This window comes from Semicossyphus pulcher, unplaced genomic scaffold, assembly GCF_022749685.1.
Source record: "Semicossyphus pulcher isolate SPU_LCO1_2020_fin unplaced genomic scaffold, fSemPul1.0.p SCAF_22, whole genome shotgun sequence".
Taxonomy (NCBI): domain Eukaryota; kingdom Metazoa; phylum Chordata; class Actinopteri; order Labriformes; family Labridae; genus Semicossyphus; species Semicossyphus pulcher.
Genome location: NW_027211696.1, coordinates 20,368,756 through 20,387,750, shown reverse-complemented (window position 1 = coordinate 20,387,750; position 18,995 = coordinate 20,368,756). Strand labels below are relative to the sequence as shown.

Genomic DNA, 18,995 nt, shown 5'->3' with positions numbered 1-18,995 from the left:
TTTATCAAATGAACTCACTCAGCGTCTGCATCTTGAACATTGTGAACTTCCTGCAGCTAAATACTGATAGGCTGAGGTAATTATTCCTGTCCCCGCCACAGAAAATGCTTCAACCTCAGAAACATCTGGACGTTCTGTTCCCAAAACTCCTGTTGTGACCTCTAATAATAATATCAGCCCGAACAAACACGATAATCCTTCAGTTTATCCGGAAAACGTTTAAAATCTCTAAATGTAGATACCTTGTTTCTGCTGCACAGGGAGGGGAAACAGCTTCCTAAAATGTTTACGTAAGAACAGAGCTTTATGAAACGTATTTAGCTAAATTCCACCTTCCATAATTGTTCATAATCTGGTTTGTAGATAACATTATGTTTTTGTTGCATCATATTGTAGTTGAGGTTAGTTTCAGATCAGACCTACAGCTTCCTCTCTCAGAGAAACTTCTGCAGTTTACTTCTTTCTGTCTCTGTGTTCTGACTTCGCTTATATCTCCCATGTGGCCAAACCAGCCAAAGTATCCTTAAGCGAGATTAGGCCGTTTAACCCGCCCCGGCTCCAGAGACGCTTCGGTAACCAGAGGACAAACAGAGTCTGTCTGAGCTGGAGGATGAACTGAGTGTTTTCTTACATATCTGTGTGGGTGTGTGTGCAGGAGAGCCAGTCAGAGGTGGACCGTCTGCAGAAGCAGAAGGAGGAGTTGTGCGCTCAGATCCGCGACCTCAGCCTACCCGTCGATCTCGCCTCCGAGTCGCTGCCTGACCTCAAGAAACAGCTTCGCCTCCTGGAGAGTCAGGCCAGCGAGAGGGCGCAGGAAATCAGCACGCTCACCGCCAGGATACAGCAGCAGCAACAGGTGCTCCTACAGCTCACAGACACATTCAGACACTGTCTCTCTCTCTGCTGTCTGCCTCACCTCGTTACTCTCCTCGCTCTCAGATCCACATGCGCTTTGAGATGGAGATGGAGCGGATGAAGCAGATGCATCAGAAGGAGCTGGAGGATAAAGAGGAGGAGTTGGAGGATGTGCACAAGTCCTCTCAGAGACGGGTACGTCAACACAGCACAATGAATTCATTACATCAGGTCATCATGGCAGCATACAACACCTAAAGCCATGCAGAGTTTACCAGTAGTGTCCCCATCAGGCGCGTCCAAGTGTTTCTGCTACAGCACTTGTTCCCGATCCAACAGGTGTTATTACAATCAGTCCAGTGTTCAGGCTTTAGACCTCGATAGCTCTGCAAAGCTTTAGGAAGACATGCCTGCACCCGAGCTCGTCCTTCATTTGTTTACTTTGAATAACAAAGTATGAAAAACAAACCCTCTCTGTTCTCTCTGTAATCTTTGTGTTTTGTTGTGTCCAGGGGATTTCTCTTTCCTTTGACAGTGCTTGGTGCTTTGTGAAGCCTGTAAATGAGTTTTCTGAAACAGCTCTGGTCCGTTTAATGTTTTTTTTTAAGTCTGTACATTGTTTTCCCAGACGACAAATCTTAGTGGCTCTTTGCTCGCCGGGCTTTTGATGCACCTGTAGTTGCGTGGCGAGTGTGGTTGTTGTCTGTCTGCATATGGACGACAGCAGAATGCAGGAGACTCTTAAACAAAGCTGAAGAAAGTGATCACAAACTACAGATTTAGTTGAGTTTATCTATTTAAGCTTTAATAAGGAGCAAAAATGGGGCTCCAGTTTAGCTCAGCACCCCGTGACTAGAGGCTCAGTCCTCGACACAGCAACCCCAACCCTCGGCTCCTTGCTGCATGGCACCCCCCCCCTCTCTCTCATCCCACATTTCTGTCACTATCCACTGTCGTACATCAGTAAAAGCAAAGGCCAAAAAATTATCCTAAACTGACAGGTTACCTGTTACAGGTATAATAAGCAGGATTTTTCTTGCATTTTGTCAACAACACATTCAAACTGGGCCCCTCCTCCTCCTGGGCTCAACGCCACCAGAAGCTCACTCTCACTCTCTCGTGCAAGAACACGCCCACCCCGCCGACAGCATCATGGTTAGCTTTGTGCTAGCATGTTCCATTCCATGTTCGCCGGTCTGATGGGGCCCAGTTGCTAATTTAACCCACTCCCACACAGATGCAGAGGGAAGGGTCTCACGAGGGTCTGCACGCACACTCACCAACACACATGTATAGAGGCCCAGAAGTGATGATTTATTTTATATTTGTAAAAGTCTATATTTATTTTTCTAGGAAACTCCTCCTTATGATACCTTTTAGGGCTGCTCGGTGTGATGTTGAGTCAGGAGGAGATGAGAGCACAGATACAGATCTGTGAGTGAGAGGAACAAACTGTTTAATCAGATGTTTCCGTTTAAAAAGGTTTGCTCCCCTCAGCATCAAAAGACAAATCAGAAACCAAGTGCACACTCGTACGACGACTACAAACCAACTAGTTCTGTTCTTGTAACTGTCAAACCCACAAAGTATGAACCTCCTCGTTTGTACAAGAGGCCAGCCTGCACAAAACATTTCCAGAATAATCTGCGTCTCCAGTCCTGAACGACATTTTTTAACTGATTACAAGAGAAATCATGTTGAGCAGAGCTGCAGCCTCTGCCAGCTCTGAACCGAATAGCCCGAGTTGTGTAAGAGAGCAGCATTGTGTTGTTTGGGTACAGATGGCTCTATTGAAATGTCCTTCGTCAGCTAATAGAAGAATTCTTTTCTTTTCACTGGATCCGTTTTTTATCCTTTTTCATAATGTTATGCAACCAGACAGCAGTTACATCACTTCCCTGCAGTTACATCAACAATACACAGGCAACAATGTTTCCACAGGTGTTCCATACAAAGTTATCATTACACAATCACGTCAGTGTTTAGCTGCTGTGACCCACGCTGTCACCTCAGGAGGATGAACATGTGAATGTATGCAGAGCTGATGCTTGGTGTGATGTCATCATCACTCCAAGAAGGACACTTTCCTCGGTACTCCAACGTGCACTGTAATCCAAACGACAGATTAATGATGAACAGCTGCACTCTGCTTTGGATGATGCACAAAATACTTGGTTAGGCTTTGCAAACAATCAACAATGAGTCTGTAAGTTAAGTATGCAAGCTGTGCTATCTTCTGTCTCTTATCTTTTGCTGAAGGAGTTAACACAATGATGATGTAACCTACGGCCCAGTGAGGAAGCCTGCAGCGTTTGCACCATTCTCTGGTATCACATTCGTAGTTTGGAGGCTTCTGTAATCTCTGCAACGTTCAGCAGCTAATGCACCTGAAGCAGGATTTGTTATCGAGGGAACTTCAGGGTTAACTCAGAGTTTTCAGTGCTGTGAAGGTGGTTCACTTCTTACCAGGGTAGATCGCCATGGTAACCTATGCTGAACACATAACCTGCTCTGGAGCAAATTGTAAACTGTGGTTTTATATTTATTTTTATTTGCTCTATAGGGCCGTTTGATGCAGCTGAGGCTGAGAGAATACATCTGTGCAATGTGTTAATTTATATTAATTTATAGTAAAAAAACAGACTCAGTATCGAGCTCAGGTGATGGAGCAGTGATGAGATTTGTCCCCAGTTCTTCCTGCATCCAGCAGCTGAGTGGATTGTAGTCTGGATTATGTGTAATGTGTTCATATCTTTGTAAAATCATAGTTTGCTCTGAGTTAGTAAAATATGCTGATCAGCTGACGGCAGAATTGTTCCGATGTGTGATTGATCATACGCTGCAGAATCCTCCCCTTTAATGTGAACACGCTCATAGAAACCCTGGGTTGACTGATCCAGGTGATAACCAGCAGCGTGTGACCGCTGAGCGCGATCTCCTGTCAGGATCACTCAAGCCTGATAACCAAAAGATACCCTGTGAACTCACTTTGTAGTATGTATGCCCCTCATCAAAGTTCTAAGTGACAACATTACAGAAAGTCTCCCTACAGAGATAAAGACCTTTTTCTTAACAAGAAGCAGACGTTCATCTCTCTTAAGGCCACCAAACTCCATTGACAAAAACAGCGATTTAACCTTGCAGAACACAGGATTTGTCCTTCAACGGATCCAACACAATAACTGTGTGACCAACGTTAACACAAAGAAGTAGACCAACATGTTCTGCAACGTTTGTTAGCAGAGTGTGGTGGCTTGGAAGAGATCGATCCTACAGGGACGGACCTTTATATGAAAGAGAAAGACGCTTTGTTGAAACAGAGTTTGGCTCTAAAACTTAGCGAGAGGTGAGTTTTTGCAGGAGAGCTGCCGTGGAAACGTGAGTCAGAGTTGGACTGCTGGCTACCATGTGAAGTCCAGCAGTGGTGAACAGAATTATCTTTACCCATAATAATAATCTTCTGTATTGATTTGTTGATTATATGACGTGTTATTATTTAATGTAGGAGATAATGGAGTAAAAGTACAACATATTCCTCTGGGATTTGGTGCAGTAGAAGCATGAACTAATTAAATGTGCAGGTGACGTGCTTTAAGGTTGTGTTTAAGTTCAGTACTTGAGTAAATGAAGTCCCACCCGTGCTCACTGGAGGACCCTTTAAATCTGGCCGTTAAGGATTGAAGTTCCTTCCCTCCAGCAGAAGCTTTTAACCAACAAACTCCGGCTGATTTATTCAGCAGAACATCGTTCCGAGGCTTCTGCCAGTTTGTAGCAGTTTGTTTTTTTATGTTCTTCCACAGATGATGATGTTTTTATGTTCATCGTTATGCAGCCTGCTGCAGGGGAAATCTCCTGTCAAGGACAATAAAAGCTCATTTAGTCGGGCCCTTCATCATTCTGTGTGTGTGTGTGTGTGTGTGTGTGTGTGTGTGTGTGTGTGTGTGTGGGTGTGTGTGTGTGTGTGTGTGTGTGTGTGTGTGTGTGCAGCTGAGGCAGTTGGAGATGCAGTTGGAGCAGGAGTACGAGGAGAAACAGATGGTGATTCATGAGAAGCACGACTTGGAAGGACTCATAGCGACTCTGTGTGACCAGGTACACAACACACGCACAACGAGCACGACACGCCGCCCTCTCTTTGACGACACTCTTTCACATGTGCTGTACGTGTGTTCCTGCAGGGGCTGACTGAGCGCGTCCAGCCAGCTCTCTCGCTCAGTACATCATTCTTAGTGGGGTTAATGTTCTCTGGCTGATGAATGTGTCATTTCTACATTACAAGGGCCACAAAACAAGCATATGCAGCGAGGTGGCGGCGGCTAATTCAGCACTCTGTCTCTGTCACTGTGAGGTTGTAATTGGACTCCTGATGAGTGGCCAGGACTTGGTCTGCAGCCAAGCTGGCAAACAGCTCCACTTTAAGTCTATTTAAAGGGACATTCCATTATTTTTTAACCTGGGCCCTATTTTTTTATATTTAGGGGTATAAATGACTAATAGGTAGAGAAAGTTTGGGAATACCTCCAGTAGATTTCATGAGCCTGCAGCGGTGATACAGGAAAGGATCCCTACAGAGACGGACCTTTTTGTTACAGAGGAAGATGATTTTTTAAAAGCAGAAACAGCGTTACGTCGCTCTCTGCAAACACACCAGACTCCATTTATAAAAACATCATTTTTACCTTACAGAATATGGGAGTTGCAGGTCTTCTGCTGCTTCAATCATTTAGTTTTTTTATGTTGTTGTCTTTGCTGTTTTAAACGGGATCAACACAGTATTTAAGAATAAAAGAATAACACTCGAACTGATCGAGGCAGAAGGAGACCAACAACTCCTTCGTTCTGCAAAGTAAAAATGCTATTTTTGTCAATGGAGTCTGGTGTATATGAAGAGAGCAATATAACGTCTGTTTGTGGTTAAAACAATCATCTTCCTCTGTTACAAAAAGGTCTATCTCTCCTTTCTGTCATGTTGTCACACACTTAGAATAACAATCTGAGCCTGTCAGTGGAAACAACAAGAACTTTTAGTGGACGGCCTTTGACCCATCAAGGATTATGTTGCAGCCATTAGCGCTGGCTCAAGCAATCTAAACGGGTTTAGAGAGAACAGTTTGCTTTATATCGTCAGGTAAAATCCTATTTAAGGGGTTAATCTCTAACTCTGAGGTGTCTTGCACGTCTTGCAGGTGGGTCACAGAGACTTCGATGTGGAGAAGAAGCTGAGGAGAGACTTGAAGAGGACTCACGCTCTGCTGGCCGACGCACAGCTGCTTCTCTCCACCGTCGACAACCCGGGGCAGAACCTGCCCAACGGCAGCAGGGAGCAGATAGAGCGCCTGCACTGCCAGGTACCATCACCTGTACATTCACCTGCTTCAATGTAAGCATCTCACCTTCTGCTCAGGGTGAGAAACATTCATGCACTCTCTTTCTCTCTTTGCGTTTCACCTCTTAGCTGGAGGAGAACGAAGCGAGGCGTCTGGAGGCTGAGAGCATTCAGACGACTCTCTCTCAGGAGCTGGAGAACACTCAGATCGAGCTGGAAAATATCTGCAAACAGAAGAGCGTGGTGAGTGTGCAGACAGGCGGCAGGTTAAAGGGCAAACATAAACAGGAAACAACTAACTAGACGGAAGTAACCTCTTCATCCTGAACCTGGATGGGCTGTGACATTAATTTTTTAACTCTCCAAAACCGACTCCAACATTAACTCTCACGCCATGCTGTGATTGGCCAGCTGACAAGAGGTTAAAGAGGGTTTGACAGTCCTCTGATTTCAGGACGTTCTCTCCCAGAACATGCAGAGAAAGATGAGGACCGTCTGCAGCCTTAAACTAGAGCGTTCGTGCAGGTTTTTGTGGCCTAACAGGCAAAACTCAGGGTATTAAAACATGATAAACTAGCGACTGTAGACTAAACCTAATTTCGCCGTCAGCGCAGGCTATTTATAGAAGATAATCTTGATAACCAAGTGTAAGCTACACTCCAGGGAGGATTTATATACATAAAACCCACCTTACCTCTGTGTGATTGTTGCTCCAGGTGGACGAGCAGTTGGCGCTGCTGCAGCACGAGAAGGTGGACCTGCTGAAGCGGCTCGAGGAGGACCAGGAAGACCTCAATGAACTGATGAAGAAGCACAAAGCGCTCATTGCTCAGGTACTGCTTTGAAATAGCTTCACAGTTTGAGCTCTGTTAATCACCTACTCCTCAAAAGATCTAATCTGTGCCTCCCTCTGCCTGTGGTGTAGTCCTCCAGTGATATCTCTCAGATCAGAGAGCTTCAAGCTGAGCTGGAGGAGGTGAAGAAACGGAGACACTCCCTGCAGGAGGAGGTAACACCGCACTGAGAGCTTTATGAAGCAAATGTGATTTAATGGATTTCTGGATCATTTCACCTCCTTGTTACAGATCTCAGTCTAACACACTCGTATTCAGGGACGTGCCGGTGCATTAATTTGACTCTGTAAATGTTTTCTCCCTCCTCCTCCTCCTCCTCCTCATAATGCAGCTCCAGCAGAGCGTGTCCAGGGTGCAGTTCCTGGAGTCGTCCACTGTGGGGCGCAGCATCGTCAGTAAACAGGAGGCACGTGTATGTGACCTGGAGAATAAACTGGAGTTTCAGAGAGGACAAGTTAAGAGGTTTGAGGTGAGGACTTTCTGCATTTCCTGTTTCTTCAGGTAACATTTCATTCCCTAAACTCTGTCCCTCTCTGTGCAGGTGCTGGTGCTGCGTTTAAGGGACAGCGTGGTGCGTCTGGGGGAGGAGCTGGAGCAGAGCGCCCAGGCCGAAGCCCGGGAGAAGGAGAACGCGCGGTACTACCAGCAGCGTGTGCAGGACATGAGGCTGGAGATGGAGGAGCTGATCCAGAGGGAGCAGGACAGCGGCAGGAGACGCATCGAGCTGGTAACTGAAACACAGACGCTGCTGCGTTCAGGTTCACCGCAGGCACATTAAAAAAAGCTGCTGTTTCTGCTTCGTAACTAAATCCCTCCAGCACATACATGAACACAAATCTACATACAAGCACATATTCCTGCACAAGCTTCCCCCAACAATGTTTGATTTTTTTACCTTATAAAGTTGTTTTTGTAAACGACAGGCGCGAACACGTTTATTTATGTACCACTCAAAAACAAGGCAGTTTAAAGAGCTTTACACGGCCATAGAAATACCTTAAAGACAAGACGTTAAGGAAACAGAAAATGAAATTGCATTTACAGGACAATAACAACAAACCATCAAGAACAAAGTGCATTTAAAGGCAATAAAAAGACCATAAAAACAGGAACCAGAAATAAGCTTATAAACAGATTAAAAAGAGTTATGTTTCTAATTTGTCTGAAATTGTTTTGAGCGCTGATTTAAAGGTGCTGAGAGTTTAAAACTTTCAGGTAATATTTGGGTCATGTTTGGGTCCTGGGAACGCTGAGACCCTGAGGATAATAAGTGCTTTGTGTGGCCTTCATGGGTTGGGGTCAGGGTGGGGGTGTGGGGTCACAGGTTAGGGGTAGGTCGGCATCTCGGAGGTGACAGTCTTCTCAAACAGAATGAGAAACAAATGAAAGGGAGGAAGGAGAGAGGAAGCAAACAAAGTAAACAAACTGTGATGAACAGCGTCGGAAAGCAGCGAGAGGCAGGAGGTTTAATTTTAGACGCGTATTGTCCTGGCAAACAAAAACGCTGAAGACAACGAGGCTGTGGAACTATTCTTAACTCGGCCTCCGTCAGTACGAAACTCTGAATACTCACCAACCAGGAAACAGTAGCAGTGGGTAAATACTGTATGTATGTTATAACACAGGTGAAAAAGTCACTGATTAGAAATAGTGAGTTACTGGATGGAGAGAGAGGGAGAGGAAGAGGAAGAGACCTAGCAGCAGGATCAGCACCTTGGAGAGCGCTAATCCGGTCTGAGGGGGATCATTTTTTCCCAGTAGAGTTCAGACTAATCCTCCCTCCTGTGCTGGGATCGACTGGGACTCTGAGCCCAGAAGTTTGCCTTTAAGGCTTTCTGCCAGAAGGTTCTGTCACCCAATACAGAGAGAGGGCTGTTCATGCCGGTGTAGCTCAGTGCTTAAATCGTGCGTCCCACATACAGAGGCGACAGTCCTCGTTGTGGCGGCCCTGGGTTTGATTCCCGTCCTCGGCTTCTGCTGCGTGTCGTCCCAACTCTCCCTTCCCCAGTTTCCAACACTATCCTCTGTCCTCTCTCTCACATAAAGGCATAAAAGATGAAACAATCATCTTTAACCATTTAGCATCAGGGCGTTGGTTTAGCTCAGCTGGTAGAGCAGGCGCCCCGTGTACAGAGGCTGCAGTCCTCGACGCACTGATCGCAGGTTGTTAGCTTAGCTTAAAAAGCTAGCATGACTCTGCACAAAGGGAACAAAATCTACGTCTAAAGCTTAATGAGAAAGACTTCCTGTGTTATTTTAATTCCTCTGCCTTTCCAGCCTTCCTCTCAGGTCTTATTATAATCTCTCATTTCACACCTTGTACGCTGCACTTTGTCACAGTTAAATAGCCTGAAAAGAAAAAAACAACAGCAGAACAAAACCTTTCTGTCACACATTACACTCCCTCGGCCCAGAATCGGAGATAACTGTAGCTGCATCCCGCCTCCTGCACACAGATCAGCAGCTCTCTACCTGGGCCGGCTCAGGCTGCTAAATATAAACCCCAAAAAGCTGTTACTCATATCCCAACATTTTAAGCCAGGCTGGTATGTTAAAAAAAACCCTGGCAGGAAACAAACTTCCTCCAGGCTACGGTTGAAAATACATCCACCTCCATAAACCAGATTCTTTCTCCACTGTTCTCATTAACAGAAGCAACAGCTGGTGATTAATCTGGAACGTTCCTGCGCAGGTTCGATCTCCGCCGCTCTGACAGAAGCAGGGGGGTCTCTGCTCACACCTAAACAGTCATCAGTCATAATTACACCTTTGTGAGCGATGTGCTTTCACAGCGGATTGTAATAACAGTATTTTAGCAAACAGGAAGTCTTTGGTTACAGAACAGACGGAGCGCAGAGGGCTGACTGTGTCACACAGATAAAAACGGCTAAATTATCTTGTACACGTTTATTTCCAATAATTCATCTTTTCTGTTAATAAGCTTTTACGTAACTTTGCATACGTTTATTTTGCAGGTATCACCTTCGGAGCTCAAACTACTGATCACCTTAAACAGTAACTGCACACTTAAACATGTTCTTTGAGCTGTAATCTAAATTATATTTCTGTACTGTGATGAAACGTCACGGCTGGTGTTGATATTGATAATTCTTACTTAAACAATTTCATGGGTTGGAAATGTGTCAAACACGCCGTCTACGGTTTTAAATCAGCCCTGGACCTCGCCAGCCGATGGTGACGTCGAGGCGACCGTTTGGGACAAAACTACATCATGAAATGTATAAAAAAAAAAGAATGTTAACACCTGTCAATCACAGGTGGGCGGTACATCCCCCCGGCCCCGTCTTTGAGAGGGAGTCTGTGAAACAAATATATCCTGATGGAGACACATCGTTCACTAGAGTTTACACTGCTAGCACACATTAGCCTTCTAGCTAACGTTACGTTACCTCTCAGAGACTGCGCCCATTTTCTCTTCACAATCAGGAGTAACTGCAGGCTGTGCGCGCGGTTAATATGTTTCATGCCCGGCTGTAAGTATTAATACTACAGCACGGTACAGAAACTAGTTGAGTGAGGGATAATGTGGCAGACAAACCGGACTTCTTTGGTGGATTGATCTGATTGGTTACAGAGAAATAGCACACCTCGGAATCCGAATCAAGTATTTAACAAAGCCGATTTTAGTTAACAAATGTTGTTGTGTCTAAATATAATGATATCAGTTCATTGTGTGTTATCTCTATAAAGGCTTGGCTCACACTGTGTGCATCATTTTTCTGATTCCCTTTAAAAAACACATTTTTGTTCAATAACTTGGAGCTCAGTTTCTCACTTGCAGCCTTATTTTTGTTGCCTTTAAGAGAATTATCCTCCTAAAGTCGATATCTAAGATCTGTGAAAGTCCGACAGGTCAAGAAACATTTGAAACAAACAAGCAGAGAAAACAAAAGTAGTCCTGAGGCAGGAATCTGCTGGCTGCTCGCGCTGCACGCTCAGGACCAGCTCTGCACAAAACAAACCATATACTCTCCTGAAAGTCTTTTTCTTTATCTCACTGAAACTGCCTGAAAGGTTTGCTCGTGTTTATGTGTGCATGTAAGTATGCAGGTCCACGTTCACCATCTTCTAATCTCTTGCGATGCACACCAACACGAAAAGACAAACTATACCTTCATACACCGATCTGATGTTGTGTAGGTCGCCTTAGCCACCACAACAGCCCTGACCCGTCGAGGACAGATCCTCTCAGTCCTGTAAGCTGCGAGGTGGGGCCTCCATGGATCGGACCCGGATGTCCAGCACATCCCACAGACGCTCCATTGGATTGAGATCTGGGGAGGCCAAGTCAACACCTTGACCTCGTTGTTCCTCAGACCATTCCTGAGCCATGTCTGCAGTGTGGCAGGGCGCGTCATCCTGCTGCCGCTACGCAGCCCCACATGCAACAAGCTGTGATGCTCTGAGTGTTCTGACACCTTTCTCTCAGAACCAGCATCAACTTTCTCAGCAGTTTGAGCTTCAGTCGCTCTTCTGTTGGATCGGACCACACGAGCCACTTGTGGTCTGTCCTGACCTCTGCAGACGAGGAACGCCCCACAGGAGCTGCAGGTTTGGAGATGCTCTGACCCAGTCATCCAGCCATCACGTGGTCCTTGTCAAAGTCGCTCACATCGTCACACTCGCCCACTTTGAGGACAAAATGTTCACTTGCCGCTGAACACATCCCACCCACTGACAGGAGCCATTGTAACGAGATAATCAATGTTATTCACTCGACCTGTCAGAGGTCATGATGTTACGGCTGCTCCGTCCAGCAGCCAGTAAGAACTGAGGAAGCCTTTCTGACGAGAGCTGAAACGCCTTCAAGAACTTCAACCAAGTCCAGCCGCCTTCTGGATGAAGCTTCGCATTTTCTGCATCATAATTTGAGGTATTTTGTGCAGCATGTTACATAGGTTGTGCACATGTGCAGACAGTTTAAAGAGAATATCTTGTGTTACTCAAGTCGGTGTTTCTGCAAACAGCTGCGTATCATAAATGTTTCATGTGTGAGCAGCCCGCTCAGTCTTTTAGCAGCTTCATGTTTACAAAAATTCCAGCAGCACATTGAAGAAATCTGCTCTTCTTGTTGCAGAATGACAAACGGACAAGTTTCACTCGTGATGATATGAAATGTAAAACCAAGTAAAGAGCAAAAACCTCGAAATTCACTTCCAGAAAAACAGTTTTCAGCTTCATTCCAACACCGGCCCGACACATGATAAGAAGTAACATAAACATACCTGCATTCTCTTTCATCTACAAGCAAACACATGAATATATTAAAGACATAATGAATCACAATAACCAGTTTAGAGAGAAGATCATTTGTGCTCTCTGAAGACGCCGGCTCTCCTCGGAGCTTCAGACTCCGACGTGTTCTCGTTCTGGCTCACAGCAGATTTCTGTTTGACCTCTGAGCCGAGAGGAAGAAAAAGACGCCTCAATAATTATTCACTTATTAGCACAAAGCAAGCGGCACACACACAAGCATGCCCTTTAACAACCTACCGTCCAACACACACACACACACACACACACACACACACGGTCCTCATGAGCAGACAAACTCATACACACATCACACACATGCTGATACACTCCTCCTCCTCCTCCTCCTCCACTAACGTTCTTCACGTCATCTCTCCCTCATCCTGCTTTCTCTCTCTGACTGTGATTAATCCTCATTGTCTCCTCAAGGTTATGGACACACACACAGACACACACACAGACACACACACAGACACACACACACACAGATTCATACATGGTTATGTGTCTCTATGACAACCACTGCACCCACACCCGTCTCCTCAAAGCCAACAAAGCCAATAACTTTGAAAGCCTGGAAGCAGCTTTTCTGTGTGTGTGTGAGTGTGTGTGTGTGTACTTGTGTGTGTGCGTGTGTGTGTGTCTGTGTGTGTGCATGCATGTGTGACAGGATGCTCCAGAGACAAAAGAAGAAGAAAACATAAAAACAGAGAGATGAATTAATAAATCACCCTCTCCTCCCGATGTCAGCGTGCGTGTGTAACAATATTTCCTCTGAATAAGCCGTTCAAACATGAGCAGCGGCGGCTCGGAGGTCACATGACCGCGTGCGTGAGAAAGGACACGGCGCCGTTGACTGATGAGGTAATATGGGTGAGGATGGAGGTAATTGCTGTGGCGGATCGGGCCTCTGGGGTTTTCACAGGTTGCAGAGGGAGGGAGGAGGTGTTGAAGGTGAGCGTGTTATTCGCCTCAGACAAACATCCTTTAATCTGCTGACGTTTGTTTGGACAGGAGATGCAGGTGGAGGAGCTCAGCGCCGTCAGACAGGCGCTGCAGGCCGACCTGGAGACGTCCATCCGCCGCATCGTGGATCTGCAGGCCGCCCTGGAGGAGGTGGAGTCGAGCGATGAGAGCGACTCCGAAAGGTAACCGAGTGCACGGCAGGAGGGGGAAGTCCTCCTCTGTCTACACCATCATGTCTGTTTGTGTTCAACCATTCACCGCTCTGCCCTTCACTCCAGCGTTCAAACTGCTGTGGAGTCCCTGACTCGAAAGAAAGACCTGTAAGAAGCACAGGAATGTGTGTGTGAGAAGTGTGTGTGGGTGTGACCTGCACATTAGTCCTTTACAGGGAAATGTTTTTAAACCTGGGCTCTTTTTTTGTTTTGGGGTCTAAATGACGAACAGGCACGAGAAGGTGATTGCTTCTTCAGGCAGCCATGAAACTGGCTGCAGTGCATTTCTTGGGGGTAAATTCTCTCAATTATACATAAAGAAGTTCTTGTTGTTCCCACTGACAGGCTCAGATTGTTTTTCTAAGTGTGTGACAACATGACAGAAAGGATCCCTACAGAGATAGACCTTTTAGTTACAGAGGAAGATGATTGTTTTAACCACACACAGACGTTACATCGCTCTCTGCACACACACCAGACTCCATTCATAAAAACACAGATTTTACCTCCCAGAACACAGAAGCTGCCCGTTTACTGCTGCCTCGATCAGTAGGTTTGTTTATGTTATTGTGTGACTTTGCTGTTTTAACTGATTAGTTCAGATAAAAAACTAAGAAACACACAAAAAAGGAAGTGATTGAGAGGGCAGTAGATCGGCAACTCCTGTGTTCTGCAAGATAAATAAAACAACTGATTTTGTCAGTGGAGTCTGGTGGCAGTAGAGACTCTGTAACAAAAAGGTCTACTTAGAATAACAATCTGAGCCTGTCAGTGGAAACAACAAGAACTTTTAGTGGACGACCTTTGACCCATCAAGGATTATGTTGCAGCCGTTACAGCCTGTTTCACTGCTGCAGGATGAAGAAATCTGCTGCAGCATGTCCAGGACTTTTTGCACCTCTCATTTATTGGAACATGTAAAACAGGTCTCAGGTTTACAAACACTGTAATTTCCCTTTCAGCGTCATCATGAAACATCATCAGGACGACGCTGATTTAAAGACTTTTAAAGGATAATTCTTGTCTATCAGTTACAAAAACACTGAGATCTCAGAACTACGTGATCTCACTAAAAGGATTCAGATGGAAAACCCAAATATCTAGAATTATCCTTTAAGGTGTTTCTAGTGAAAATGGCTGCGTGCACGGCGACTAACTGTCCATGAGCCACTCATGAGCCACTGCTGCACCACTTAGAAATCATCCTTAAATGTATATTGTATTGGACAGTATTAGTGCCTCGGCACCCATACTGAACGTTCGGTTTTATGCTCGACAATTATACTAGATTCTCCGTCTCTTTAGTGTCTCATGACTGAGAATTATTACCAGTGTATTAAAAAAAACGGAGCCGGAGGAGAAGAGAAATATGCAGAGAAAAATCTTGAAAATTCTGAGATTAAAGTTGGAAATCTGCCAGAAAAAAAGATGCAAATTTGTGAGAAAATGAGTGATAAATTAATGGGCTTATTAAGTCCCAGTGTACAAAGTAGTTTTGTAGTTTCTGTCTGTAATGAAGGTTTGTTTCCGTCATGAGGTCGTAGGGTAACTGTCATGTGTGATGTAACCCCTGGGGCAAACGGGGAGCAGAGAAACGTGTGTTTCTGCAGCAGAGGGTCGCTCAGTCTCTCTCCTCTATGCAGTCTGCTTCTTGTGTGCAGAGAGGCTGAATCTGCTCTGAGCTCCGGGCCATGCACACCTGTGTGAGCAGCAGAGCCAACAGGGCAGAGACACGGGTGGATCAGAGGGAGGGGGCCGTGAACCCCGACATATTTTTTGGGGGGTCGAGGCTCAAAAAGGTTCCAAAAAACACGATTTTACCAGTTTATGTTTCACAAGTTTATGACTTTATAATCTCAGTTTTTTTCTGGCAAATTTGCGACTTAAATCGAGTTTTTTTTTTCATTCCTCCTCTCCTACGACTCTGTTGTTTCCTTTTTACAATGGTCCAAATACTCCACCATACATGACCTGTTGCCCTCCTCAGTTATACTTCATGTTTTTACTGCGTCTTCCTAATTTGCATTTTTCCTACTTTCTATCGAGACCAGTTATTAAATTGATAACAAGCTGCACCTGCAGGAGCTTCCCAAACAACTGTGACATAATTGGGGCAAATATTATTATTCTGCTGACGGTTGGATTCTATACTTTGTGTAAGAGTTAAGCATCTTTCTGCTGAGCATCGTCTGTAACTGAGATCCAAACTCGAGCCTCTCTGACCGATGCTTTGAGTCTTGCATATCAGCTGTAATGTTATCGCCCCGTCTTGCAGTGGAATCAGCTGTGTGTTAACCTACGGTCATAATGTGCTAGCATGCTCGTTGCCGTAGCAATTACTGAGTATAACTCGGATAGTGAAAGGAGGGGCGATGTTCACTCTGCCTGTAACACGGTGATAACGTTTGCTTTTGTCCTGCAGTGACTCGGTGTCCAGCGTCGGCTCTGTCGGGACAGAGGATGTTGGAGAGGGGATCCGTCACTGGTTAGGAGTCCCCAGAGGAGGGTCCCGAGGAGGGGGCTCTCCTTATGGCAGCAGTACCATCAGCAGCCAAGGGGGGCGCCAATCTGTGGCCGACACCATGAGCACCTACAGCTTCCGGTAAAATGCCAAACTCTCTCTGGAGCCAATCTTTCAAATGTGACAAGTTCCTGTTTTTCTTTGTTAAACATGACAGTAAACAGAACATGTGCAGCTTTAGGACGGTTGGTCAGGGGAAACAAACAAACTGACAATGACGTGTCTCCTTCCCCCCCTCCACAGCTCGTGTGTGGACCCTGATGACGAGGGCTCTGAGGCCGGGGGGTCCAAAGGTCTCGGTCGAGCTCCGTCCTCCTCCGCTCTGTCCGAGCTGCTGGACGGACTCCGTAAACGCAGAGCAGGAGGAGATGCAGGAGACGGAGCAGGCAGCGCCGTCTCCCTGCCCATTTATCAGACGACAGCAGCCTCCTCCCTCAGACGGAGAGCCTCCACCCTCTCTCTCGGACCAGAGGACGTCCAGGAGCCCCGGCCGGGTCCCAGCATCCTCAAACCCTCGTCCCCGCTCCTCCCCCGCGCCTCCAGCTCGCGCTCCATCAGTGACACTCCGACGTCTGTGTCTACGTCGACATCAGGAGCCAAACTCACTCGCTTCAACTCCAGTGATTCTGTCTCTTCGGTCCCCTCGCTGCCTCGCCTCTCCTCCCTGGCATCCTCCCTCGCCTCCCGCCATCGCCCCCCCTCCCTGTCCATCCCAGAGGAGGACCAAGAGGAGTCGCACCGCTCTGTGTCGACACCAATCCAGCGCTCCCCTCAGCCTTCAAGGCGGTGCATGCTGGGTAATCTGGTTACGGACGATGGAAGTGAAGCCCCTCTCGGGTCAGAACCCCTCGTCTTCCAAAACCGCCGCCTGGCGGGGGACAACGACGCCGCCTCCGACATCCTGCCCGCCATCCGCAGAGCTCAGTCCACCAGCAGTCTGGCCAGCTCGGTCAGAGGAGGCCGCAGGGCGCTGAGCGTCCACTTTGGAGATCTGCCTCCCTCCACCCGCAGCAGGAAGGGCTCTGAAACCGAGTCGTCCAGCTCAGGCGGGTCAGGAGGAAGCTCTCAAGGCGGGGGGCCGAGACGCAGGTATGACAGGCCGCAGGGGGAGAGGCTGGAGGCGGAGGGCAGCGAGGGGGGAGACGTGGCTTCAGTCATGAAGAGATACTTGAAAAAGGAGGTCGACTGATGAGGTGAGGAGGTGCGACACTGCGGCCTTAATCATCATCACTGAGGGGGGACGGATTAGTGGCTTTATTGAGTTTCTCCTGCATCAGTGTCTAGATCACGGCCTCTTCTTCACACGGCGTCTGACGGTAGAAACCTGAAGGGATGTTTTTGTTCTTTACTCTTAATCTTCCTGTAACTAAAAGGAGAGACGTAATAATCTATTCAGATGTGACAGGCGACAGATGAAGGGCCTTTAGTGCAGGTGAGACGTTTCTTCTTCTTCTGAGAGGTTGAGATTCATTCACACAGCAGAATGAGAGCGTTGCATTAATGGAGCCTGCTCGTGATAAAAGGCTGCCTGAGTCACTCAGGACCAGTGTGCCAGGATTGACTGTATTAAAAGCAGCACTCAAGTGTAAAGACTGAGTCTGAGAGTTTCCTCTCCTCCAGATTCAGCCAGAGGAAATGTACGGCTGTAACCAGCGTGTCAGTGCTGTGGTGAGCAGGAAGGACGGGCTGAAGCTTCTCCTTATAGAGCTGAAACTTAGTGAAACAATCAGCTGTTTAAAAACCATCATTTAACCCAAACTGAAGGGTTGTTATCGTTCACCTCTGAAGCACGTAGCTTTCTTGTCTTTAGCAGAGATTTCACATTAGCAGCTTTCAGCGCCCGGGGGAAAGTCCCCGCAGTCGCACAGTGTTTAAAAAGTTGTTGAGGAAAGGAGCCAAGCGAGCAGGTGGACGGTTTAAACTGCATCACTTCAGAAACAGCAGCAACACAGTTCAAAGCAGTTTTAAGCAGAGGGAAAGTTTCCAAAGAGAGGAGCTCTCAGACCGGCTGTGGAACACGCTTTAGGAGTCTGCCTCTGAAAAATGAAATATATCTCAACTCCTGCTGGATGGGCTGGTGAGCAGTTTGTGCAGACGTTAGAGTTCCCCTCAGGAGGATTGTACAGAACTATCCTTCACTTTGGTTTATGAGCAGTTACCTTCAGCCTCTGTGCTCTCTGTGCTCTCTGTGTTTTGTGCTCATTAACCAATGTTTCTCTTAATTGCTGCTTTGGTAAACTTAATCTCTAAGCCGGATCTTTATCAGGACACCAGAATGTTTTTAGTGTGAGCGCACGTTAAAACCACTTCATTGTTTGGTTGTAGAACAGTGAGTTTGTCCCACATGGCGAGCGGCTCTCTCTGCAGCAGGTGTAGCGTGATTCATGAATCCCTCTGAAGGAAGGAGGTATTTTTAGTCCCTCTTTCACTGCGTTTGCTCGCAGTGATTCTGAGGTGTTTGATAAGAACAGGCTCGGACCTGTGCATGTGTCTGCTTCACACCCTCCGCTCTGTTCTGACCATCTCCTCTCTGTTCTCCTCTCCCATCAGCCTCTCTGTGTGTCCCCGTCCGGCTGAGAGCGGCTCACACACTGAAGACGACAGGAGCTGAAGGCCGAACGAGACGCTTCCTCACCTGAGAACACGTCTGTTCTTCCCCGAGCGCTCTGTCAGCTGTATTTTCAGATAAATATGTTTGTATATGAATAAAAAATGAAATCCACGTTCTGTTTGTGACTTTAAATCATCAGACGCTCCAAACATTTTATTGCATTTACAGATTTTCTAACTGAAATGTTCTGAAACAAAAACATTTGTGTGGATGCAACAGCAAACAACAACACAGCTTCCTGTTTGGGGCAGACTGCGTGTGAGTTCTGACTCCTGTTTAACTTAAAGGAAGATTCGGTGGCCGACCTTCCACAGAGTAGAGGTACAGGCAGCCACATGCCACAGAGTGTTTCTAAAGGTTCGCTCTCTAATGTGCA

General features: G+C 46.6%; 1 protein-coding gene across 1 annotated transcript in view; it reads left to right on the top strand.

Moving 5' to 3' along the window:
* LOC138602417 (unconventional myosin-XVIIIb-like) overlaps nt 1-18,700 on the top strand; it is a 53,251-nt gene extending 34,551 nt beyond the window's left edge. Inside the window, exons 31-44 of the mRNA XM_069673891.1 lie at nt 656-856; nt 940-1,050; nt 4,843-4,947; nt 6,042-6,203; nt 6,311-6,424; nt 6,898-7,014; nt 7,107-7,190; nt 7,367-7,504; nt 7,577-7,762; nt 13,324-13,457; nt 13,554-13,595; nt 15,910-16,089; nt 16,252-17,201; nt 18,559-18,700. Of these exons, the coding sequence (XP_069529992.1) occupies nt 656-856; nt 940-1,050; nt 4,843-4,947; nt 6,042-6,203; nt 6,311-6,424; nt 6,898-7,014; nt 7,107-7,190; nt 7,367-7,504; nt 7,577-7,762; nt 13,324-13,457; nt 13,554-13,595; nt 15,910-16,089; nt 16,252-17,197 (2,520 nt within the window). The 3' untranslated portion in view covers nt 17,198-17,201; nt 18,559-18,700. The remainder of the gene's footprint in view (nt 1-655; nt 857-939; nt 1,051-4,842; nt 4,948-6,041; nt 6,204-6,310; nt 6,425-6,897; nt 7,015-7,106; nt 7,191-7,366; nt 7,505-7,576; nt 7,763-13,323; nt 13,458-13,553; nt 13,596-15,909; nt 16,090-16,251; nt 17,202-18,558) is intronic.
* The last annotated feature ends 295 nt before the right edge of the window (nt 18,701-18,995 follow it).